The sequence below is a fragment of the Pleuronectes platessa genome, chromosome 15, assembly GCF_947347685.1.
Source record: "Pleuronectes platessa chromosome 15, fPlePla1.1, whole genome shotgun sequence".
NCBI classification, from domain to species: Eukaryota; Metazoa; Chordata; class Actinopteri; order Pleuronectiformes; family Pleuronectidae; genus Pleuronectes; species Pleuronectes platessa.
The window spans coordinates 22,199,797-22,226,442 of NC_070640.1; the positions used below are offsets into that span (position 1 = coordinate 22,199,797).

The following is a 26,646-nucleotide window of genomic DNA, read 5'->3' on the forward strand; positions in this document are numbered from 1 at the left end:
TTTCCACTGTGTGGCAAATGTCAGTGAGTGCCCCATTTATTGTTTTTTAAACATGTAAACATACAAGACGGTGACTTCAAAACAATCACATACAAGACATTGTGTCAACCAATAAATTAGAAAATATTATATTCATCTTAATATGCTGTATACCCAAACAAATGAACACTGCAAGTTTGCAAAAGCCGGAATGCTCAAGAACATTGATAATCTTAAATATATATTTTAGATATATAAGGTAGATTTTATATACATCGATTCATCGTGGACTTCTCCATCGTTTGATTTTTCTCCACAGTCTTTCCTGGCACATTGCACATAATCTCTGGAATCATGTTCAGAAAGAACTCAGTATGATTATTGGTTAAATGTGAGTTAACCTCTGCAGCTTATAGTCAGAACCTGACCTGAAATCATAGGCTTGATTTACACCTGAACACGAGCAGATTATCACAAAACACCTGCACATTCTGTATTTTCTGTAAGAATGGTGTATTTAAAACACCAGTATCTGAGAGGAGCTGGTAACTTGTTAACACAGCTTTGTACTGACACACAAATCCATGAGTGCAGCTAGAGATGCTCCAGAGTACTGGCTCCCAATACATATTGTCTAATAGTATATTTACGATCCAGTGTTTTATTAGTGATGTTTAGCAGAAGAAGCAATTAATGATGTCCTTTCTGTTCAGGCAGTATTTGATCATATTAAGCAAAGGGAATGTGTACAACAGACTTTGCTTGTGCTGGAGCAAAACTCTGAAACCGCAAACATATTCAAGTATTTGAATGTGCATTAGATCATTGGAAGATCATGCAACAGGGTAAATAAGACACATCAAAATAACCAAGACAGCTTAAATGTGGACATTCTGCCATGACTTTTTTTTTAACATCTGGTTGAGGGCAGGAAACAGGATTAAATGGAGTGCAGGGAGCCAATGAGGCCAGCTGACATTCAAACAGCAGGAAGTGGTTAAGACGCTGTGATTTAAATCTCATCCTTTTTACAGTAGCTGACACTGGCGGTCATTTTCCATTTGGATTCGGACATAACACGTTGAGACTAAAGTGACATGTGTTGTTCCATGTGCTGAGCTGAAACAGAGTGAAAAGCATGATGCTGCAGAGTGCGTCTGATGTTCACACTGCTGGGTAAACATATACACACTGGCCAATACAAATTTGTTACCCTTTGTCCCTATTTTGCATAGAAGCATCCTCTAGCTGCAGCCCAGTTACACTTGCAACAAAAACATAAGATGTAAATAAACCATTTGTGAATTCAGGTCCAGATTTCAACAGTCAAAGTGAAGGCAGTTGAAGAATAAATCCACGCTATGGTCCCCTCACAGCCCGGTTTGCTACATCCTACTGAGGTAGACAGATGCATACTGCAATAGTCACCTTGCCAATCCCCCGCTCCATGATGAAGCAATGTTCATTGACACTCAACAAGCAGCAAAAACATTTGTAGTGCACATTAGCAGAAAAATAATAAGTACATACTTCAATAGTTAACCTACTGTTCCCGTGTTTCCACACAACATATCTGACATAATGTGCACTGTCATTCTTTTTAGAAGTAATAAGAAAGAAAGAAAAGTCAGCTCAAAAGAAACAGCAAAAATATGCCAGAATCCTGAACACATCCATGCTTTGTAACAGAGTTGGTCACCTTTCATGTTGCCTCGCTGGCTGTTATACTTGTTACATAAATCTTCAGTGAGCACAAGTCATAAACACTGTTGTGGTGTATAGTTATGATGATTCTCTGTTGTTGTATTTCAAGGGATAACCCACAGCGGTTTCGAGGCACTCCACCAGGGACCCTGCTGAGAGGAAGTCCAGCTCCACCTCAATGAATTTTATGTAAATAGAAAACCGCTGCGACAAGTCGTTGCCTCCCGCGTCCCAACTCGTGACACCGCCCTGGCAGTTCTCCTGCAGGAAATGCGTCATGGCAGAGGGTTCACCATGGACGTGGTGTTTGGCAGAACCCTGAAAGTGCTGGAAGAGACACTGCTGTACGGTCCTATCCTCAGCTATGCCCAAGTAGCAGTAAGTGACTTTAGCCCCAGTCCTGTCACCCTGCCCTGCTCCTTCTCCATCAGCCTGACTCAGAGCCCAGTTTTCTGATTCGCACTGAGGTAAGCTGTGGTCTTCGCTGTCACCCTGGGGAGAGGTCAGACCAGTGTCGCTTGAGCAAGACACTGCCACATAGCCGATAGCGTAGAGTCCGTATGCCTTAGGGATGTCCCCAGGAAGGAGGTAGTGCCATGTGCATTTGCTGCCACCTGCTGCCCTGGACTGGGACACAGGGATCCAGTCCACCTCCATGTGCAGCTCCAGGCAGCGGGCCTCGCTGATGGTGATGTCCAGAAACTTATAGTAGACATTCTTCCAGTTCATCTTTTGAACTTTGGTCATGATGATTCGGCCCTCAGGCTTTTCTGGGTTGAAGTATTCGCGAAGCCTCTTGCCCAGTGGCACTTGGGAGCTGATTTCAGCATAGTGATAGCGCACGTCCTCACGCCAGCGCGTGTTGTAGCCCACGCCAAAGATGGCCAATTTGTTGGAGAGGTGCAGCCGTGAGAACTCAGTCCACGTTTGGAAGTGCTCCCATTTCAGCTCCACTGACTCAAGGATACGCATCACAGTCTGCATCATGCCCCTTTTTCTGCAGAGAACCAAAATGAAGTAATAAATATTTTTCATGTGAGAAAGTGTCATACAAGAAGCAGACATACTAGCCTGGATTGGAGAGCTACTGATGGTAAGAACTCACTTTTATATAAACAGCAGCTTTAATAAATATTTACGCACCAACATCTATACAGATGATGACAACTAATGTAACAATAATATCAAATACTCTCTGTATATGATCATTTCTTATTTGAATATATGTAGGTACAGTATATAGAAGTATACATTTAAACAAGAGAACAGTAACCAGACTAATGGAGATTCCTTTAAACCCTGACTTGAATTCTCAGGCTTTGGCGACTCCAAGTGGAAGTATCAAGAAAAGACAGTGCGGCAGACAGACGTGCACACACATTTGAGAATGTTAACCTAATTTTTAGGTTTAAAAAGTTACTGTACTTTTACACTATAGTTACGGACTAAGGCCATATTTACCTTGCCCTGATCGGTTCACCTCTATCAAAGTGATCCCATTCAGAGAAAAGTCAAACTAGCTGCACGGTACAGTGAAATGTGTATGAGAAGGTGAAGTGAACTTACAACACAAAGCTTTTTTATCAAACATGCTCAGTTTACAGAGGCACAGTGAAGTCAGCCTTTGCTCTCGGTGACTTACTGAGTTTGCTCTGACAGCTCTGCTTGAATCTGCAGAGCTCTGTTTTTAGGCACCTGGATTTCGTCTGAAGGGGAACAAAACAAGTACAAATCTTAGCTTAAATGCACCATCCTTGAGTCGCTAACGGCTATCTGGCCGCTGCTCGATGACACACTCACCAGTCTCCATGTCTCCCTCCTGGAAAGCCGAGTCCAGCACCTGGTTGCACCAGTCCTCCTGGGAGAAGTCTTCCAGGGTGCTGCCATCAGACTCCATCTCCTGATAGAGGCCGCTGCTGTTGATCAGCACCGGAGCACAGCTCTGGGAGTCCCAGCCTCCCTGACCAAACACTTTCTCCAGCTGCTCAATAGTGTAGCTGCTCTTCCTTTTGCCGATGCCATGCTCCTTCACACGGCTGTAACAGCGGCGGAGTGTCTGTTTGTGATGGGAGGATAAGTCAGTGACTTCAGGCTGCTCATAAGGAGTGAAAACAAACAATTATTACTCGGCTGTTTCATTTGAATGGTTCTACACTGTGGTGACTCAGAGGCACAAAGACGAGATATATCGCTGTAAACTTTTATAGCCAAGCCGACCGAGTTTTTTTAGGTTTATAGCAAATGATTCTCTGGCCGCAGGCTTCAATGCGTTTTGAGTTGGGGTCAACGAATCTGAAAATGACCTGCATGTGCTGAGCAATACTTTTAATCTGAAAACGCAGACAGTGCTGTTTGTGATTAGCGTCAATTAGCAAAGGTTGACTCAGCACAGTTTTATGTTTTCTGCAGTTTTTGTTGAGACGTCCGAAACACTGCGACATTTTATCACGTGTAAAAAGGATCAAAACAAATCATCAAGAGTTACGTTTTAATACTCTGCTTGTTATAATAACACTAACTAAATTTATAACTTGATGAGCTCATTCAAAAAGAAAAGAAAATCAGATAAATAAGAATGTATTTAAATACCCAAGTTGCCACAAAACAAAGGAGGAAAAAAAGCACAAAACAATATAACTGTGCCTGAGGCTTACAACTCAGAGTTCAAATAACCAAAACATATTAAACAGTACAGCAGAAAAAAATGCCAATTTAAATGATAAACTAAAAGAAAGTACCTTAAATTGCAACTTCAAGAGTAAATAGCCTCAGAGAAAGTAGTTTAAAGGGCTCAGATATGAAAGGGAGATCTCTAAACCGCCTCCCAAAGGACACTTCTTCAAAGAGAGGAGCAGCTGGGTGAGATTCATCCCTTACCACTAATTCAAGAGAGCGAGGCGAAAGAGCCGCCGAGAACTTCCAACTACTTTGTCTGATATATTTGTTTCTATAGCGGCCAGTGATAGAGAGAGTATAAAACAAAAGATTATTACCACTTCTTCCTGTTCTTCCTTCCCTTAAGGCTCACATGTTCACCTTTCCTTGAAGGCTATGATCATCTCTCTAGTTTCTTTTATCTATCTGGTATATATTTGACAAGCTCAATCATTTGTTAGCAACTCTGTCTCCTGTCCATCATTGAACAATCCAGAACGGATGAGCAGGTAAATGTGAAAACGGCCTCCTAAGTGTCTAACTGCACATACTGTACATCACGGTGAACAGTGAGGCTCAAACATTCAGGTGTAAGAACAAGAGGCAAACACCCTTTTGAAATGCTAAGTCTGAATGTTGCATTCCTAAATGTATATATGTGTAATTTGATCATATAATCAGATCTGCAGTACACACTTATTTAATATTTAAATTATTTCATACTTTGTGTTGGAATTCAAATTCAGAAGAACATAATTTCAGGTTGGTAAAGTGATAGGAAACAACCTGCCAAGGTGTGCCCTACCTTTACCCCAATGTAAACTGGGATTGGCTCAAATTGTATGTATGCATGTATATATGTATGGATATTGGAATCCAATGCAATGGTCAATGGTGTCAAATTCAGGGAAATGGCATATGAATATAGAGCACTGAGAGTTTAGCCGTTTTCAGACATGACCTGCGGGTAAAATCCGGATAATTGGCGACAAAGTTTACCCAAGTTTGGGTACAGCTAAATGGGAGGTTCTCTGTACAGACAAGTTTACAACAGCATCAAATCCTCCACGTTATTCAGGTGAGAGGTGGAGCGGCCGGGTGCAGCAGGCAGAGGCAGGAAGTGACGCATTAACTCAGCTGCAGAGATCAATTGATTTACTTTAGATTAATTCAGTGTCAGTTGGCGTCCTCTACGTGTATGACACCACTTTTTCACCGGGAAGTATTTGTTTTCTTTTTGTCTTTTTCATTTTTGCATCAGGTTTTAAGTTTCCTCAACCCCCCTTGCTCGCAGTGCGTCTATCTGGCGCTTCCACTGCTGGATGTCCACGGTCTTAATACTTGGGGGCCATGGCTGAGAGAGTCAGCAGAAACTGCAGAGCGTCTCACTCTGACATTTGCATTCACACCTCCTGAGAAAATACGGAGGCTCTGCGGAGTTCAGTGCCTGTCAGACAGCTTTCTGACAATGAATGCTAACACTATGTTTAATAACTTATCTGTTTGTTACATGTAGGAAGGTGTGTGAACAGATGAATGCCTGAATTATTCAATCAAATGAGTCTCGTGATTTGAATAAAACAAATTTTGCATCCTTTTGATTCATAAACCCACTGCTGATGTCAGCTGAGTGATCATCATATGGACACATCTCAGCTAAATAAAAATAAAATACAATCCAATGTATTTATTACAATATAGAGCCACTGATTGGTGCCATAGGAACTGAAAACGTAGATAAAGAAGATGCTGCGTGGAAAAGTGAGGTGTTCCAACAAATTCACAAATTCCCTAATGTGGGAGCTTATTAGGAGACTAGAGTTTTGCATCGTGGGTTGTCAGCGTGTCTAAGCTGCACATATATGTCTGATGTCTGCTCAGCTGCTGGGGATGAGAACATGTGAGCTGGTGTATTGAAGTGAACACGTCCAGCTCCTGTTTGTCTACAACCTGCACGGCAGCAGCTGCTAGCCCCTGCAGCTACAGAGCTACAGGTCCAGGTGAAAGCAGGGGGGAGCGTGCAGCCCCTCCAGCCATTGTTGTGTCCTCATAACCTCATTTACCTTCATCCTCTCCCTGCACTGGGAGGGGGTCCTCTCGTAGCCCAGCTCCGACAGGGCTCTGGACACCCGCTCGTACATGGCAGGACCGGGGGCCTTGCCGGAGAACACGGTGCCCGCCACCTCCAGCTGCTGCATCCGCGCCTCCGTCAGCCGCTCGTTGCCCCACACCGCGATGAGGGCGTTCGTCTCGGACGGGGTCCACGACATCCCGCGGCAAGCGGTGAAGCTGTTGGAGGATGAGGCCGCCGTCCGGCCCGCGGCCCCCGAGCCCACGTTCAGAGGCGAGAAGCGGTTCGGGGTCGGGGGGTTGGAGTGGTATTGATTGCTGTCACTCAAATCCTCCGACTCGGGGGATGGCACCTCGGTTTTCGGGATCTTCAACGGCGTCGATATCTCTGGAGAATGCTCCGCGTTACTGGACGCCGCCATGTTTCCTCTGTTGCTAAGGGGAGGGGGGGAATGTGACGTGCGGGAAAGAGCGGAGAAAAATGCGGCGTGGATCACCGGCTGTGTGGGAGAGATGTTGTGGAGAGGTGGATTCTGGAAGGTCTCAGGTAAATACAGGAAACCCAGACTAACAAACCAACATCTGTGGACAGATACAGGGGCAGAGGAGAGTTTGTCACCACCCCACAGCACAGTTCACTGCTTTTACCCCAAAACCGATGATACTGCTGAGGGGGCCAGGGTGGCCATCATGCCAGTTTGGGCTTGACGGTGGCTATTTAAAGGGATTTCACCCAAAAATGATAATTCACTCATTAACTACACATCACAATGCCAATCGAGAGGTGGGGGAAATGTTTGAGTCCACACAACACTTTTGGAGTGATTGGGGTAACAGTTGGGAAGTGAGTCCTTCTTCACAAACTTTGTATACCTGGATAACACCAAACTTTTCTTTGAATAGTTTACTCATTTTTGGCTTTCAACCAGTGTCTCCATCTCTTTTTGTCACGACTTCTGAGCCGGGCTGTTACAGTGGTTAGGTTTGATTGCTTGACCTGTGGTGAAGCTCCGGAGCTCCCTGAACAGTTAAGACTTTGCATTTAGGACAAATTGCAAAATGGGAAGTAATTTCATGAATGTCTGTCTCTGTCAGTCCGATTTGATGAAATAAAAATGATCGGGCTTCAATTTTGACCCCTGGTTCGACCCTTTTGCAGTTCGCTGGTGTATTTTATGCGATGAAATAGAAGATTCAACTTGGTCCGCATTCTGAAGACACACTGCCCCACCTGGTCACCTGTTTGTTCATTTTTTATTAATAAGAATAAGCAATTCTCCAGGCCATTAACAATGCAAGTGTGAGGCAATTAAGAGCGAAAGTTTAAGATGTGTGTTCAACATGCTGACAGATAGAGAGACAACAGACATACATCTGTGGAACTAGTAGTCAAATATTTTATGATAATAAATCATTTTTATATTTCTATTTTTGGAAATATACCATTATTTAGAAAATTTAACATGTGTAGAATCAGATGTAGAATGACATTTTTTATGTGTGTGTGTGAGCAGCCCTTACATAACTGTCATTCATCATACAGTAAATCTTACTTACATCACAATACTCTGAGTGCTCTCACATTTAAATAAATTAAGGCTTATTTGCCTTTATGAATTAATGAAACCATCACAACTCACACAATTAATTACTCCAGAAAGACCAATATCGGCTATTTGATAGCTCCTTTGCTGCCTATTACTGCAGCAAGGGTGAAAAGTCCAACAGACTGCAGTCATCACTGGGCTGTAAAAGAGACCTTTTATTGGATTTTAGCTGTAATTGGTCATTTGATATGGTCCGACTGATGTATTGTGTCATTGTTTACTTTATCTTTCCTGTCAAAGTGTTTGATTGTCGTCCTTTAGGGACTACTAGTCATTTCATCCTGCTCTGCCATCTGTCCAGTGGTTGGCGGTGTGTGTGTGTGTGTGGTCATTTGGGTGTTGACCTGGCCAAAGGCACAGTACGATCCCTTTTGGATGAGGTCAACACACGGTCTGTCCAAGAAAGGTCAAAGACAGGAAAGGCTGGTCAGTCTAACCTTTACGTGTCACAACTGCAGCTGTCTATCAGTTGTCATAACTGCTGTTAGACAGTGAGGCTCAAACTCTGATCTGTTTTAGGTACGAAGAAGCCTTATGATACTGTTATCCACCAAAAGATAGATCTAATTTTCCTCACTTGGAAAATATTGGGGGACCCACTCGGGTATGTCACTTAGCCTTTTGGTTTACACTTCTACTTAGTTGCATGAAAGAACAATACCAGAGAAAGGTCTTAGAAATGCTCATAATGCATGCCATAAGTCAAGCTGGCAGAGAAGTTTTAGAGCACCCACTATTGCATTACATGAAAAATTACTCGAAACCATGTTCACTTAAAGACTGCAGAATTAGATTCCAAACAGGTCATAACCTTCAAAATATGTACATTCAAACTAATTTTTAAAAGTTAAATAAAAAGTGACAGACCTTACCCTAATGCCACCACAGTTTTGGTTTGTTGTGAAATGTTGGGTTGACTGCTGCGAAATATTGAAGACATACATGGTCCTCAAATAAATTGATTCTCTAGACTTTGGTGATCACTGGACTTTTCCTGTAGCGCCACCAGCTGGTGATAATTTCTAACATCTTCAATGACATATCTTTACACCTATACATTTGCCCAAATTTGGTTTAAATATTTATCATTCACAGATGTTTTCCTACACCTGACATCTATTGCACTTCTGTCCGTCCTGGGAGAGGGATCCCTCACATGTGTCTCTCTCTCTGAGGTTTCTAGGTATTTTTACCCTGTTAAAAGGGTTTTTAGTAGTTTTTCCTTACTCTTGCTGATGATTAAGGACAGAGGATGTCACACCATGTTAAAGCCCTATGAGACGAATTGGGATTTGTGAATATGGGCTAATCAAATAAAATTTGATTGATTGATTGAAAGGGTAAATACTAGTGACTTTGGTTCAGACTAAAATATCTGCAGCTAACATGGTAAGCTAATGATGACATGCTTGTGAAGAGCAAGTTAATACCCAGCATGAGCCTACATCCATACTAATATCAAAATAGTGTTTTAAAATTAAAGTGATCTCCGTCCACACAAGCGTTTTAGCTCAGAGTCAGCAATAATCCCTGTGCACACTAATACACCTGACCATTTACGGACAATGGCCATGTGCATGCTGTTGTAAACAGGTCGCAGATTGTCTACATTGCAGTTGGTCGCTTATTTACAGAAAATACTACAAATTAGAAACAATAATGGTGAAAAGTAATTAAATTCAGGGAATTTATATCTAGTGTGTGTATACAGTGCCTTGCATAAGTATTCACCCCCTTGGACTTTTTCCCATTATGTACTGTTACTAACTGGAATTCAAATAGACTTAAACTTTTTCCCGTTTGATCAACAAAACATGCATAGTACTTTGGAGGTGCAAAATAAATTTTATTGTGACACAAACAATAATAAGAACAAAAAAGTTGACATCTGTTGGGTGCATAAGTATTCACCCCCCTGTGTCAATACTTGGTAGAACCCCCTTTCGCTGCAATTACAGCTGCAAGTCTTTTGGGGTATGCCTCTACCAGCTTTGCACATCTAGAGATGGAAAGGTTTGTCCATTCTTCTTGGCAAAAAAGATGAAGCTCAGTCAGATTGGATGGAGACCGTCTGTGAACCGCAATCTTCAAGTCTTGCCATAGATTCTCTATTGGATTGAGGTCTGGGCTTTGACTGGGCCATTTTAAGACATTAACATTCTTTAATCCAAACCATTCCTTTGTAGCTCTGGCTGTATGTTTAGGGTCATTGTCCTGCTGGAAGATGAACCTCCGCCCCAGTCTCAAGTCTTTTGCAGACTGCATCAGCTTTTCTTCAAGGATTTCCCTGTATTTGGCTCCATCCATCTTTCCCTCTATTCTGACCAGTTTCCCTGTACCTGCTAAAGAGAAGCATCCTCACAGCATGATGCTACCACCACCATGTTTCACTGTTGGGATGGTGTGCTCAGGGTGATGGGCAGTGTTGGGTTTTCGCCACACATAGCGTTTTGCATTGAGGCCAAAAAGTTCAATTTTGGTCTCATCTGACCAGAGCACCTTCTTCCACATGTTTGCTGTGTCTCCCACATGGCTTCTGGCAAACTCCAAACGGGATTTTTTATGGATCCCTTTCAACAATGGCTTTCTTCTTGCCACTCTTCCATAAAGGCCAGATTTGTGGAGTAGAAGACTAATAGTTGTCCTGTGGACAGATTCTCCAGCCTCAGCTGTGAATCTCTGAAACTCCTCCAGAGTAACCATGGGCCTCCTGGTTGCTTCTCTGATTAATTTTCTCCTTGTCCGACTCTTCAGTTTGGGTGGACGGCCTCCTCTTGGTAGGTTTGCGGTTGTGCCATATTCTTTCCATTTTCTTATGATGGATTTTATGGTGCTCAGAGAGATGTTCAAAGCTCTGGATATTTTTTTATAACCTAACCCTGCTTCATATTTCTCCACAACTTTATCCCTGACCTGTTTGGTGAGCTCCTTGGTCTTCATGATGCTGTTTGTTCAGTAATGATCTCCAACAAACTCTGAGTCCGTCACAGAACAGGTGTATTTATACTGAGATTAAATTGCAGACAGGTGGACCCTATTTACTAATTATGTGACTTGCAAATGTGACTTGTGAATGCAATTGGTCGCACCAGATCTTTGTTAGGGGTTTCACAGTAAAGGGGGTGAATACATATGCACTCAACACTTTTCAGATTTTTATTTGTAAATAATTGTGAAATCCATGTAATATTTCCCCCCACTTCCAAATGATGCACTATTTTGTGTTCGTCCATTACATAAACTCATGATGAAATAAATTTTAATCTGTGGTCATACCATGACAAAATGCAGAGGGGGTGAATACTTATGCAAGGCACTGTATGTGGTGCGGCCTGATTGAAGTTAAGGCGAATGTTAGGTCTGTCTCTGTGTGTGTGTGTGTGTGTGTGTGTGTGTGTGTGTGTGTGTGTGTGTGTGTGTGTGTGTGTGTGTGTGTGTGTGTGTGTGTGTGTGTGTGTGTGTGTGTGTGTGTGTGTGTGTGTGTGTGTGTGTGTGTGTGTGTGTGTGTGTGTGTGTTAGTGTGTGTGATCATGGGAAAATATGCTCCTGGAGTGTTCCATTGTAGCAGGAACTACCAGAGAGGTGATTTTCAGTACTTTGTTTATATCTATCTTGTCTGATTTTGTCACTGCAATAGTGGACATAGTCACAAATGTACAGCTGTGTAATCAGGATAAAAATGAAGACTGGATTTGAAGAATTTGATTATGAAGTGTTTTATTATTGCATATTTTTCTGCAATTACTTAAAGGTCACATTAGTTAAGCTCTCAATTAGAAATGTTCAAGATATCAGAAAAGTGGGTCCCACTCAGTTTTTTCCCCCACTGGCATATTCAAGAGCAGTGAGGTCAAGTCTTCTGTGGCCTCATTTGTGTTTGAATATTCCAGAAAGCACATCTGAACAAAATAGTGAGGATCTGTGTTAATCTATGTACCATCAAGAGGCCATCATTATGTTCTGGGGACATGTACAGACATAACTTAAAGTTAATGAGATGGGACTTTATTTGCACATGTTCAGGACACTGACTTCACATTTCAGTCCCACCAGCTTTGCTGACGCCTCATGAATTTCAAGTTTGAGAATAGCTTCTTTCATAATTAGCAAACGGCAGTGATCATAATCTTGGGCTTATCATCATAGGAACGATTTGCTTTGTCAAACTGTAAATGATTAGACAGAGATGAAGGAAGGATGTACTGTGAATACAAAATTGTTTGGCTGAATGCAGATTTTCTCTTTGACCATCTTGATTGCCCCCTGGTGGGTTTCTGCAGTATAGGTCATAAACCCTGCCATCTCCGTGTTTTCAGAAAGGTAGTTTCTGTCATTTAGATAGCTCTTATTATCTTGGTGTATATTCAAGTTCATAGTTATTTGATGCTATAAAAATGTGACATGACGTCATATTGCCAGCTGAGATTAACTCATGCTGACAATTTTTTTTTTTTATTCGAATCAATGCTCATGTAAGAGGAGGTCTGAAAATCAACCTTTGTATTGTTGAAGGCAGCAGCCTTAATTGTCCCCTTCAGTTGGGTGATTGATTTATTTTTTCTCCATGCTCATCTTTGATTGGGCCACATCTGCTACCCATGAGCATCAGTATTAACAGAGCCAGGAATGCCCTCAAGTGTTTTCATTTAAGCGTATCTGAGTGCAGTCCTACATATGCCTCCAAACTCATTACTTAACATGTGTGAAGTGCCATGATGATTATGAAGTTAAAGTGCATCCTGTCAGCTTAAATTTGATGCTTTTTGTTGCCCATCAGATGGTCAGGTAAACACCTGCAGTGTGTTTCAAGGTTGAATTTGCGTCGCAGCAGCCTATTCTCATGCATAATGAAAAGCTCTGCACAATGATTTGTAGGCAGTAGTTGCCCAATAGGACCCTGATAGCATTACAGGAATGTAATACTCATATGTTATGAATAAGTAAAGAACTACATTCATTACATTTACTTTCTGGGTGATCTTAGACCTTTTGTATTTCAGTCTGCACTTGACAATACATTGAAGCAGCATGAAATGCTGCATGTACAGCTAAATGATCAAATAGCCCTAACTTAGCTCAGATACTATCGCTAAACTATTGTGGCAGACACAGAGATGACTCCTTTTCCTTGGATTCAAAGTAAATTAAGTAGACATGGCTGACTTAAATTTTTAGTAAAGTGGATTTGATGTATGAATGAATTAATACATTGATTGATTGATTCACTCTGATAAATAGCATTTGTATGCCTACCTCGCTTTACCGTCAAATTATCACATTCAAAATTCATCCAACACAATAACACCTTTGGTCTTTTAGACTTTCCCCTCTAATGATTTTTTTTCCATGCAGTCTTTGAAAACGAGCTATCATTTTTAGACAAGGCTTTTCACATCCTCCCATCAATTGTAATGTCCTCTCCCTCTTATCATCTCAGTGGTCTGATTGGCTCATTACTAGATAGGTGTGAAATGACCATTACGTGGGCTGCCTCCTTGATACTGATTGCGGTAGACATGTCAGCTTAAGGACACCAGGCTGAAAGAGAGCAGGACTTCACAGAGGAAATCATGTCCTCCCTGCCCTCTTAGTAGACAGAATAATCACCCCAGACTCACACTGCAGATGGTGTCAAATAAGAAAGAAAAAGAAATGTAGCTTTACCATGATATAAAACCATGTTATCAACCTCATATTAACAAGTTGGAAGCAGTGAATCTTTGGTAGTTCTGTTTAATAAATTACACAGAGTATTGGCCTATAGATTTAAAACAGGGGTGTCCAAACTACGGCCCGTGGGACATCTGCAGCCCGCTATCTATTTTAAATTGGCCCGCATCAAAGAACAAAACAAAAACAAAACGATTTAGTAGCACTTAACTGGCACTTACTTATAGCACTTTGTAGTTTTGCTCTATTATTGAAGAAATTGTACTTTCTTGATTCTTGTTGTTCGGGGTTTGTACCCTCGGGTACCCTTGAATGCATTGATTGTAAATCGCTTTGGATTAAAGCGTCAGCTGTATTAATAGTAATTTAATGGACTATGGCCCACTGTATTGTACTTCTCAGTTTAGATACTAGGTGGCGCCCAACTCACCCCTCACCTGCCAGCTATCCCTCAGAACGCCGCCACCCCCCGCCCTGAGCGACACAATTGAGGCGCACGGTCAACGGTCCGCTCCAGGGCAGGGGGGGCGTGGCAGCGTGAGTGGCCCAGACCTTCGAATTTATTTCTGTATGTGGCTAGGGATAAAAAGATGGACATCCCTGATTTAAAGGATTTGATTTAAAAGTTTGTGCAGATGCTACAAAATTACTCTCTCATTAACAGAAGTTTACTTAACATTCATTCATTATTTATACCCCTTATCCTGTGAGGCTCGCGGGGGAAGCTGGAGTGATATTGGGCATAAGAGTTTTCTTACAAGTCTTGCAGAATATTTTTTTAAGTCTTTCTTTTACTCGATAAGAGCTGTCTAAGGTATTGGAAAGCAAACATTGCTGGATTCATCATCTGTGGCCTATGAAAATAATTTCTCATTGCAATCCATCCAGTGGCTGTCGTCATTTCATTTTGGATCACAGCGATGGATTGCTCAATTGACAGGCACAATGAAACTGCCTCCCCTAGAATTTTGGCTAAAAACCTAAATATAATAATATTGTAGCTAATTTAGCTGAATTGAGTATTTGATTCCATTTGCCTCAAAGATCAAGCACAGAGCCCTCTGTGCCTCAAAATTAGCAACAAACACAGAATTAATGCATTCACCTCAACTCTGGAATTTTGCACAGGATAGTTATGTTGGATAGTTATGTTCTCCTCAAACAAAGGAACCCCCATGAGTCCCCGTTGACTCCCCTAATGCTAAAACCCCTCTCTCATCCAAGCCAACCTCAATCAGCATTTAGCTCTTTAACTTCCTCCAGCTGGGCTCCAGCCCCCAACCCTCCCTCCCCCCAGTGGATTCCCCTACCCTGAGCTAACCTCCCCGAGCGACAAGGGGGCCCAGGTGCCATCGCGGAACAAGGCGTCTGGGTAATTTGGCTCGACTTGCCCTAACACACACAGGATCCTTATATCAGGGGCAGGGAGGCACTCTGGACATTAAACACTGTCTCATTAGGTTTATTTGGACGAAACGGGAGCCCTTATGGGAGGCGGTGTAATGACCAAAAACATCTGATCTCCACACGCTCGAAACAAAACATCCAGGTAGGGACCAGGGTCAGGGCCAAAGTCATGTCACGCCTCCCTGCTTCTGAGGGTGGTGGGAGGGAGGAGAAGGTGGGGGGCTCGCTGGGAGTCCAACTTCATGCAGTTGTGATGGAGAGAAGAAAATGGAGTGACGATGCGACCTACTTGAGTGAAGTGGTGCTCTTTGTCTTCTGGACACTTTAAAACTAATCCATCCAGACTTTGATGTAGGGGGCCTCATTTGAAGTGGGTTTATTTTGATGTTCATGCCTCCGTGATTGTGAGTTACCGCATGATTTTTGTCTCTTGAGTTTGTGTTGATCAAAAAGAAATACCCCGAAAAATCTCCACCGTTCACTGCCTTTTTCAAATCAGCCTTTTTTTGCCAGATGTCATGTTTGTGAAGCCATTTTATAGACTTTGGGAGGAATTGGGTGGAATGTTTGGGCCTTTACTAACCCGTGCAACTAAAAGTTTTTTACGCCATCCAGACGCATCAGCAGCTGGGTACCATTACCTAATTAATCCTAAAAATCATTTGCTGCTATTTGAATTAGGGACATGTCTCACCTCATTAACATCTCATGAATGTTAAATCAAGAAGCAAATAATTGGTTGGTGATGATATAGTTTGCAGTGTCATCACTATGTAAATTCATAAATCCCAATGTAGATGTGGTGCTTTTGTTGTAGTGGTTTGGATTTTATTGGAACACAGCACAGTCTGTAATATTTTATGCAGAGTCGGCGTAGCAAACAGATGTACCTGATTTCAAAAAGAGCATTATGCAAACTCTCACATCACACTCCCCCATTAGCTTCCTGCAGTCAGCACTCTGAGATGGGTTGGTATAAGCAATTCCCCAAATGTCAGGCATCAGTGGTAAGACAAAGGAAAACAGTTGACACAGGTGAATGAAGGACCGCTAATGGTCATCACTGTCTCCTGATCCTTGCCCTCCCCCCCCAGTCACTGAGGTCTGTTTCAGGGGGGAGGCTCATTCATGAGGCGATGGAGGTTGGACAGATAGACTCAATGACGGATGAATGTACCTCTTCATGGTGGAGAGGAGTGCTGAGTGCCCCCCACCTTATCATCACCAGACCCCAGGTGTGGAGCAGCTGAGCGACCAACTCCTCTTGACCCACGGCCTGTCCACAGCTCAATACACCATTAGCCTCTACAGCTGACCTGACCAGTGTGGCCAGCTCTCACTGTCTACTCTCCAGTCCGAAGCTACAATAATTGGCTCCGGACACAGGTTTGACAGTGTTTACATTGTCCATGTATTTTTATTTTACAGCTCCCCAGATTCTTAAATGATACATTAATGTTATTAAAACAATGGAAATAAATTATTATTTCCATTGTTTTAATAACATTAATGTCCAAAACGTCTTTTGTGGACAGCAATTCAAACTTGTCTGCAACTGACATAACACACCAAAGCAGAAGTAACAATTAGAGATGTTTATTTTGAAAGGTTGAGTGACTTTTCAAATTAAAGTCAAAGACAGTTGAATGGCTCTCCTGTGAACCAGTGTTCATGCAGACGCAACTTGATAATTGCACACAAAGTCAAAGACACAACAAGAGGCACATTTATTTGATAAAGAAAATTGTGGTGATAGTCTGATTGGAAGTTTGAGTGAAGTTTATCGATAATGAATGGGGATTTGCTTTTGTACCTTTGACTTCAAGGACAAGTACATAGTTTGTTCCCAAGAAAATTGTGCAGCAGTCAAATCAAGACTGGAGTCGAAAATTTAGGTTTTAAGGTGATTCCAACTTTTTCTTGGTGTTTAGACATAAACTTTGGATGATTAATGATAGAATAGTAATAACACAATCTGATCAACAGTTCTTTCTTTGACTTTGATAACACATTTTTCAAATTTATTGCTGATGTTGTTGCAGATACTGAACAGTTTACTTTAGTATGATCTTCTGTTCAATGCACCAGTCTTTAAGACACCATTCAAACCACAATGGGAAATATTTTCACTGCACCCAGTAGCCCTAACAGTGTGTTACTATTAGTGACTTATTATAAAGTTACTATGGAGTAAATTGAGCATATGGACATTAGTTTTACTTACAATTACAGTATATTTAGATATTTTGACTAGATCTTAAATCAGCCCCATGTATTAAATAGTGACAACAATTGGACTAAATTGTTAATGTTTTTAAATAAAAACTCATGCAAAAACAAACTTAACAATTGATATAAAGGCTAATTCTAAGGTCAAATATACTGCAGTGGTTGTTAATCATCAGTGCAGGTCAGTGGCAACTTTTATATTGCATGGGATCAAATTATGGTCACTACTATTTAGTGCTTATTAAGTGATGCTCACATAGAATTTCACAGTCTGTTGTTGTACCTCATGTTTTTGTGTGTGTGTGTGAAGCTGCAGAGGTTTTTATGGTGTGTACTGTATGTGAAAAGGTTTTGTGCACTTATGTAAAAAAGAGTTTTGCTGCTGTAACAATATTGTGTGACTGGACGTTTTGTTTGGAGCTGTCAAGGCACAAAGGAAGGACAAGACAAAAATCCAGCATATTATCAGGATTCCGCAGATCAGAGACTAAATCTGCAGCACGCACTGTGGTACAAAGAGGACCAATGACAGAGTCCTGTGGTCTAGAATGATGCTGATTTCTTTGGTATAATTACACAGATGAGGCACTCTGGTTAGATACTTTCAAAATCTACATTTATACAAGGTCCCCAAAGGAATATTTTCAGGCACCAGGTAAAATAAGTTCTGATGATATCCTCAATGTTCCTATTAAATCCCTCCCTAATGTGACTAAAATGAAACGGATAGGACTTTATCTTTTTTGACCTTCATGTGACCGTCCTTTATCCATTTCTTGCATTGAAATTCATCACTCCTAAGGTATGAAGTCTGGCACCTGGCATGTAAAACTTACTGCACCACTCATGGGTCACATTTCTGTTTTGTTAAGTTTGTTTAAGTGCTATCGTGTCACTTTGAATGTGTTCACCAGTTAAGAGTTTCTTGTTTAGGTTCTATTGTATCAGGCTGACTTCTGGTGTCATGACATTTCCCAGCGAGGTTAAAGGTCACCGGCCAAATGTCAGAAAGCACTGGAAAAGGCAGATGGTGAGTTGCATTTCAGTGCCTCTGTTTCAGAAAGTAATGCTGTCAATTAGGTAAGATACCAACGTTTATACTTGAAATTCTGTTGCTGTGATAATTTGATGAAAGCAAAGGAGAATTTATAGGTTATTTATGGGTTCAGAAATTCTATTTCAGTTGATGATAATTGTTTTTATATAGAAAATAAATCTATAATTCTTCCTGAAGTGAGTTAAGATTTTATCTATAACATTTAACAATTTGTCCAATTATGCCATAAAATAAAACGATGTGCTGAATAAAAAATGATATTTTAGTAATTGCTTCTCATTTTTATTTTCTGCAATATATTAAAACATGAAGTTGATACATTTTCAGGGCAGAGACTCTGCAATGCCTGGGAGGCTGTAAATTGATGTACCAGAACACACACACCACCTATAATCCCCTGTGTTAAACAAAAAGCTTGTGACATAGCACGGTTAGCAGAAAGAAAAAGGTCACGGAGCATCAGAACAAACCATCTCTGCTCCTGTGACAAGTGCTGGGACAGAAGACATCCAAAGCCCCAATTTATCAGGAAATGGGGACGACACACACACTGGAATAATGAAGCAGAAAAATGTATGTGACTGTCATATTATATGAGTATGTGCATGCATCTGTGTGTAAGTGATGAGGGGTGTGTGTGTGTGTGTGTGTGTGTGTGTGTGTGTGTGTGTGTGTGTGTGTGTGTCGGTGCAGCGTCCCTGCTGTGAGCCTAATTAAAAGGCTCTGGGTGCAGAGGGGTCTGCTTCACCAAGTCCCTTTATATCCCTGCTTCCCTCCCTTGCTATGCTCTGCCTTTGATTATCAGGGAGCATTAATGCCCCACAAATACAGCCGCAGATGTGACCCCTCCGTGGCTGAGGTAAGGAAAGAAGATTGACAGAGTATAACCCCCCCCCCCCCCCCCCTTTCCCTAGTTTCATTGTTATAGCTAAGGTGTAGAAAGTACTTTGTCAAGTTGAAGTGAAATAACATAAAAACTATGAAAATCTGTTGTCTCATGCACCCGACATGATTCAGCCATGACTCATTTTGTCTTCGGGGTGGCTGCCATGTGCACTTTCTCCCTCTGGACCAGGGCCGACTACAGGCATATGCCACATAGGCAGTTTCATGGGTGGCCTCCAGCTGGATGGGCACCAAAGAGGATAAAGAAATACTTTGTAATTGCTCCTGATTTACATTTAAAGTCTGCTGCTGACGTCAGTCTGAAGCACACTGCTGTGGGCTGACCTGCTGTTGTTATGCTTTTCCAACTGCTTTTCTCACAATGTTGGAAGAAGAAAAATCAAAGGATGGAAAACTCACATATGAGAAACCAGTCAGTGAGTTGGTATAAACCAGGAGACTAACCTGAAGTTAACACACTGTCTCTGATATCGTGAGGCAGGAAAATTCAGACACCCTATCAGCAATAAATCCAGATATCAAAATCACACCAATGTGCTCCAATAAAGCACTCAAGGCTTTGAGAGCCAGTGACCCGCTGAGCCACAGAATCTATAAAAGCAGTTAGTTTCAGTTTCAGTTATTTAACGGCAGCAGCTGGATGAAGTGAGCATGTGGTGTCGCTGCCTCTGTTCCAGTGATATTCAGCATATGTCTTTGATCAACGGAGCCATTCAATAAAACAAAGACTATAACCTGACAGACCCGATGGGAGGGAACCCAGGTGTTAACAGGTCTGAAAGAGGGAGCTCCATCCATTTTACCCATTTAAATCTGTTTACAGGTCTGGGGCAGCTACAACACATATCTGATCAAAGTTTAATGAATCTTTTGGTGTCTTCGGCTGAGCTGTGTAAAGTCTAGCAAATGTCCTCCGCTGATGTCACTTGAGTCGGGGTTGGCTGGTTCTGTATGGAATGCTGTTTCAAAATTAAATAAATACAATTATTTATTCACTGTAGTTTTTTTTTCATAATGCCACATTTATTTATTTCATGGGACTTTAATTTCATAATGCCACATTTATTTCATTGCTCTATTTATTTCCATGCTAAAATGCAAATGGGGGGCGTGGTTATCTCTGTCCAGGAAGTAACCTCTACACAGGTGCGGGATGCCTGGCTCTGGATAGTCCAGGTGATGTGCTCGCTACCTATTAACACGAATATGCATATTTTAAATGTCGCATTATAAAATAAAAGTCCAATGAAATAATAAAATGTGACATTAAGAAATAAAAGTACCATGAAATAAATAAACGTCTTTTTTAGAAAAACATAAATACAATTACTTTTTTCAAAATTGTTTATTTATTTCAGAAAATTATAGAGTTAGATCATGCTATATTTTTTAGTTCAGGGTATATTTCATAATCATGTTTATTAACTTATTTATTTATTAATAATTTTTTTACTCAAACTGCATTCCATTGTTTCCGAAGACTGCGGGTTTGAAAATAAAAATAATCCATGTGGGTGTGTAGAACCGTGCTTACATCAGCAGGCCGCTCCTCTTCTGTGCTCACGGCTGAAGGCTGCTACTACGAGCATATCACACCCAAATCTCAATCTTAAGTGTTAAGCCCAAAAATGCTACTCCGTTTTGACGGAGACGGACACACGGGAACGCCCTCTCCGAGCACATTTGAGAGCTCTTCGTGCACCTCTGATTTTTCTAACTATCCGTCAGCATGTGTGGGAGCCAAGGGATAGCCCTTGGCTGTGATTGGTGCGCTAACGACAGCATTTCCGAAATCTCACATTTCCGGACCTCAAACTTTCCTGTTTCATTCCCTATATCACAATAAACCCGAACACAACTACGATTCTACGATTAATGTGACAAGTGTGTTAAGCCAGTGGAGTTGTCCGGCTTACGGTGGCTGGTTAGAGCACTAACGGCATGTGTGTACGGTCACATATGGTTATAACGCCCTGTCATAATGGCGCTGGCGTGCTAGCCACCATGCTAACTGCGTTGGTAACATCGCAAAAACCCGCTGTCACAACTTTAATTCCACGGCTAGCATGGCACTGTTTCTCAAATACCGTCAGGTTAGAAGCAAACACTTGGTAGTAGTTAGTATCGGGAGTCCCTGCTATCTGTGTGTGGGGGAACTGGGGGGGAAGCTAGCTGCCTCCGTGTAGCTTCAAGCTGTGGAATTAGCAATGCAGTTCAGAAACAAGACCGGGTAACCGCTGCGCTAAGAAACAATAACATAAGCATTTTGACTCGCTGGGTGTCACTTTATTTCAGGAAAAACTGTCTTTCTAAGGGTGTTCAGAGTCAACTACGATTCTCTAAGCTCGTGCCAAGCAAGGACTCTTCCATGTCAAGCAGCTCTAGCTCCATCAACAGCCTTTGTCTGTTAAGGCCAATTTATGCTTCTCCGTTTTGACGGACACGGACAGATAGGACCGCCTTCTTTGCCGTGGAACGCCCTCTCCGGGCTCCACAGAGAGCTTTTCGTGCAGCTCAGATTTTTCTAACTACACGTTGGCATGGCGGAGAGCCTACGGATAGCCATTGGCTGTGATTGGTCCGCCAACGACAGTATTTCGGAGCACCATCATTTCCGGACCTCAAACTTCCTGTTTCATATCCTATATCACAATAAACCCAAACACAACTACGATACTACGATTAATGTGACAAGTGTGTTAAGCCAGCGGCGTTGTCCGGCTGAGGGTGGCTGGTTAGAGCCCTGACGGCATGTGTGTACGATCACATACGGTTATAACGAGCCACCATGCTATCTTCAGTGGTAGCTGTGAAAAAACCTGCTGTCACGACTTTAATTCCACAGCTATCATGAGACAGGTTAGAAGCAAACACTTGGTAGTAGTTAGTATCGGGAGTCCCTGCTGACTGTGCGTGTGGAAGCTGGGGGGGAAGCTAGCTGCCTCCGTGTAGCTTCAAGCTGTTGAATTAGCAACGCAGTTCGGAAACAAGACCGGGAACCACTGCGCTAAGAAACGATAACATAAGCATTATGACCCGCTGGGTGTCACTTTATTTTATTGAGTTGCCATCGTAGACCGTGTGTGTGAAAAGCCGGGAGCAGGTAAATAATGAACGTGGACTTCTTCTGGGAACTCATGAGGTAGGCTTCTCTAAGGTCGTCTTCCGTTGCGCCACCTACTGTTCTGACGCCCAATTGTTTTCAGCAACGGAGAACTATAAATCAAAAAGTGTCTGTCCGATCCGTCCGTCCGTCCTTCTACGACTTCTACATACAAAAACGTCATGAGGTAGGCTTCTCTAAGCTTGTCTTCCGTTGCGCCCCCTACTGTTCTGGCGGGGAATTGTTTTCAGCACCCACAGCCTTCGGGGAACCATAAATTAAAAAGAGTCGGTCCGATCTGTCCGTCCGCCCATCCGTAACGGACTCGGAGTAGCATATTTCAGCCTTTAGTGCTTGAGCTGCATTGTGGGTAATATACACTCCTGATCAAAATCTTAAGACTAGTTAAAAAATTGCATGAATTTGCATTTTGCACTGTTGAATCTTAGGAAGGTTCTAAGTAGAGTTTCAAGATGCAAAAAGAAGAAATGGGAACAAGAGCCCAAAAGTTGTGAACAGGCAATTTATTGAAAACAACAATTTAACTGAAGTAGGCTGTTCATCAGCTGATCAAAAGTTTAAGACCACAGCTAAAAAAATTAAAAAAAACTCCTAAAACAGAAATTAAAGTGTCAAAAACTGACTCAGTAATGAGTAGCTCCACCATTATTGTTGATCACTTCAAAAATTCGTTTTGGCATGCTTGATGCAAGTGTTTCCAAAAGGCTAGTGCGAATGTTGCGCCAAGTGGTGAAGATGGCTTCACGAAGGGCATCCACTGTCTGGAACTGAAGTCCATTTTTGTAAACTTCCCTTGCCATCCATCCCCAAATGTTCTCAATTGGATTAAGATCAGGGGAACACGCAGGATGGTCCAAAAGAGTGATGTTATTCTCCTGGAAAAAAGTCTTGGTCAGACGGGCATTGTGAATTGGAGCGTTGTCCTGCTGAAAAACCCAGTCGTTACCACACAGACGAGGGCCCTCAGTCATGAGGGATGCCCGCTGCAACATCTCCACATAGCCAGCTGCTGTTTGACGCCCCTGCACAACCTGGAGCTCCATTGTTCCATTGAAGGAAAAAGCCCCCCAGATCATGATGGCGCCCCCTCCACTGTGCCGCATAGAAAACATCTCAGGTGGCATCTCCTTGTCATGCCAGTAACGTTGGAAGCCATCAGGACCATCAAGGTTACATTTTTTCTCGTCAGAGAATAAAACTTTCTTCCACCTTTGAATGTCCCATGTTTGGTGCTCCCTTGCAATGTCTAAACGGGCAATTTTGTGGCGTTGAAGGAGACGTGGCCTTTGAAGACGTTTCTTGTTTTTGAAGCCCTTCCTTCGCAGATGCCGTCTGATGGTTATTGGGCTGCAGTCAGCACCAGTAATGGCCTTAATTTGGGACGAGGATCGTCCTGTGTCTTGACGGACAGCCATTCGGATCCTCCGGCTCAGCGCCGGTGAGATTTTTTTGGGTCTACCACTTGATTTTTTTGTTCCATAACCCTGAGGATCTTTTAAGAAATGCAAAAAAACTGTCTTACTGCGTCCAACCTCAGCAGCGATGGCACGTTGTGAGAGGCCTTGTTTATGCAGTTCAACAATCCTACCACGTTCAAAGACGGTGAGCTTTTTTGCCTTTGCCATCAAGAGATCTTCACAGTGTGATTACTTGACAGGAAATGACATGGAATCCAAATTTTTCACAGATTTTGGCTTTTAAAGGCTGTGGTCTTAAACTTTTGATCAGCTGATGAACAGCCTATTTGAGTTAAATTGTTGTTTTTAATAAATTGCCTGCTCACAACTTTTGGTCTCTTGTTCCCATTTCTTCTTTTTTGCATTTTGAAGCTCTACTTAGAACCTTCCTAAGATCCAACAGTGCAAAATGCAAATTCATGCAATTTTTTAACTGGTCTTAAGATTTTGATCAGGAGTGTAGTACGATTTTGAAATCTCTGGTTTGATAATATTGATACTGATCTGAATCGGTTGCTCTTAAGTGTTATTGGTGTGCAATGATAAACCACTGCAGTACACATTTAAAATGTAAACGATATTGATGCTATTTGGATCTTTATATCTCACAATCTAAATCACAATTTATTTTATCTCATGGTCAGGATGTCAAAAGACATAGTAAAACAAAGAAGTCCTGATTTTGAGCCTGAGCCCAGGTCATTAAAATATCTCTTCCTCTTATTTAAGCCAGGATTTCAGCACTGAGACCAAAGAGGGGAAATGGACATTTTGTTGTGTCACACAGAGCGATCGCATCAGTCCCACTTCTTGCTGTAGAATAGCTCTTAGATAGGGTTTAATAGTGTAGTTTAGTCATGTCTCATAAAAATCAGATACAACATTATCATCACTCATAACTGAATATTAAAGCTCCGTCACAGCAGCAACCACGGACGATCTAGTCAATATTTTATACCATGCACTGTTTGCCAGGCTGCCTAAACAGAAAAAAGGATCCAAGGCCAGTGTGTTTTGACAGCCCCAAAACAGAGGCCCTGGGGGTTCAGCTGCCACTAACAAGCCCTCCTACTTCATATGCACAAAAAACATACACTTAAACACACACTGGTCAATTTGACTTTATCCCATTGCAGAGTAGGAGCATAATCCCCTGCTGTAATTGCATTTGGGGCTTTTCTCAGAGGCTTGATACACCACTGAAGCCACTTCAGCTGAGAAATGTGAGTCTCAGGTCTCTCCAAGGTCGCTGCTTGACAGCATATGTCTCTCCATGCCTTAATCTGTCTATTCCCAAACAAGATGGCTAAAGTACATGCATCAGGGCTGGTAATTAGTCAGCCCCTGTGATGTGCCTCTTGAGTTGACATCATGTGAAATGAGCAGCTGAGTCGGATAGCGATGATAGACCTATGAAAACTGACTAAAGGAGTGAGAGAGGGAAACAAGAAAGGTACGAGACAGACAGCTGTAGATTGAAATGTGTTAATTTTCCAGTGTGGTTCATGGCTTACAAAGAAGTGGGGGGATGGAGTTAGGAGAGATCAAGTCTGTCCTTGGCAGCAGTTGGTGTCTGCACTTTGTTGGGTTCAGCCCTCTGTAAGTTTGTTACAAGGGAAAGAGGTGACTTTGACAGGAATAATTTAATTTTTGGAAGAAATAATCTATTTACATTACATTACATATAATTTAGCTGATGCTTTTATCCAAAGTGACTGACAATGTAAGTCCATTCAACCATTAGGGTACAAATCAGAACAGCAAGAATCATGTAAGTACATTAGCTTAAAGAAACCAAACTGTGCTACATGTGCAAACTAAATATGTATATTTTTTGATGATCGTTATGAGACCACGGTGCAACAAACTGTTGTAATAATTGCTATTACAGCAGTCTATTCTAATGCCATAATTTGCTGAGGGTTCTCTGTGGAATGATTTGTAAGAGTGTAGCAATGTGACATGCTGAAGGGCTCAGATCCTCCTTTCACAAGGGGCCCTGGCAGAAACACCAGTATTGGCAGATATCTGACATAATGCCCCTTTCCACTGGTCAAAACATCACTAACACCCGCTAACATTAGCTTTTACCTGCAATGGGAATAAATCAGCGTTCACCCCCAGTTCAAATGCATTCGCAGTAGATGCAGGATTTTGCGATTGGCAGTGATGGAAACATGACACCCAAGAGAACGCACACATTTGTTTGTTTTTCTTCCTTATTTTGGCTTTATTTCTAATGCTGACACAGCGGATTTCCTATGCAATGTTATGACACGCAATAAACTTCTGAGCATTGGTGTGTCAATAGCCACAAACACACAAAACAAAATCTTGAGCCAAACTTGATCTCCAGAGAATGTCCGCAAAAGTGGGTCTGGACTTCCTCCACAGTTTGCCTTTCACACATTTACAAATCAGAGAGATTCTCAGAGATCACATGTTTTTGTTTCGGCACTGGTGTCGGCACCTATCACCTAAAACTCTCTTGACATCTACGGCGGTTTGGCTCCGCTTTTTCATCCCGAGATAACAAACCCACTTATTTGTAGTGAATCCTCCAGACAACCTCCTGCTGTTTTCCCACAACTGGCTCATTCGGACATTATCCAGAGATTTTAACTACGGTGTTGACGGGACCTCACACTCGGACATTTGCAGCCTCATGCACAGCCCTTCAGGAGAACTGTAACAGAGGTCCTCTCAGTCTCTGTTACGTTTCTGTATCAATTCCGTTCAGTGTTCTTCCAGTTCACACTTAACATGAACTAGTTCAAAGTT

At 42.0% G+C, this 26,646-nt stretch overlaps 1 protein-coding gene across 2 annotated transcripts; it reads right to left on the reverse strand.

Moving 5' to 3' along the window:
• Positions 1–6,830, reverse strand: LOC128457036 (myb/SANT-like DNA-binding domain-containing protein 2). Of its 2 annotated transcripts, none has more exons than XM_053441531.1 (4): positions 6,402–6,830; positions 3,484–3,739; positions 3,326–3,389; positions 1–2,680 (listed from the first exon to the last, which is right to left on the reverse strand). In XM_053441531.1, the coding sequence occupies exons 1-4, from the start codon at positions 6,828–6,830 to the stop codon at positions 1,762–1,764; spliced, it is 1,668 nt and encodes a 555-aa protein (XP_053297506.1). In that variant the 3' UTR covers positions 1–1,761. The 2 variants fall into 2 exon arrangements, with proteins under 2 accessions (XP_053297506.1, XP_053297505.1); XM_053441530.1 differs by having other exon boundaries at positions 6,393–6,830.
• Positions 6,831–26,646: the final 19,816 nt, after the last annotated feature.

Excerpts from the sequence above, each read along its gene's own strand:
- LOC128457036 (XM_053441530.1), bottom strand. The coding sequence starts at position 6,830 with ATGGCGGCGTCCAGTAACGCGGAGCATTCTCCAGAGATATCGACGCCG. Across the intron at positions 3,390-3,483 it reads GGAGGGAGACATGGAGACTG|ACGAAATCCAGGTGCCTAAA; the intron begins GTGAGTGTGTCA and ends GTTCCCCTTCAG. Across the intron at positions 2,681-3,325 it reads GAGCTGTCAGAGCAAACTCA|AAAAAGGGGCATGATGCAGA; the intron begins GTAAGTCACCGA and ends GGTTCTCTGCAG.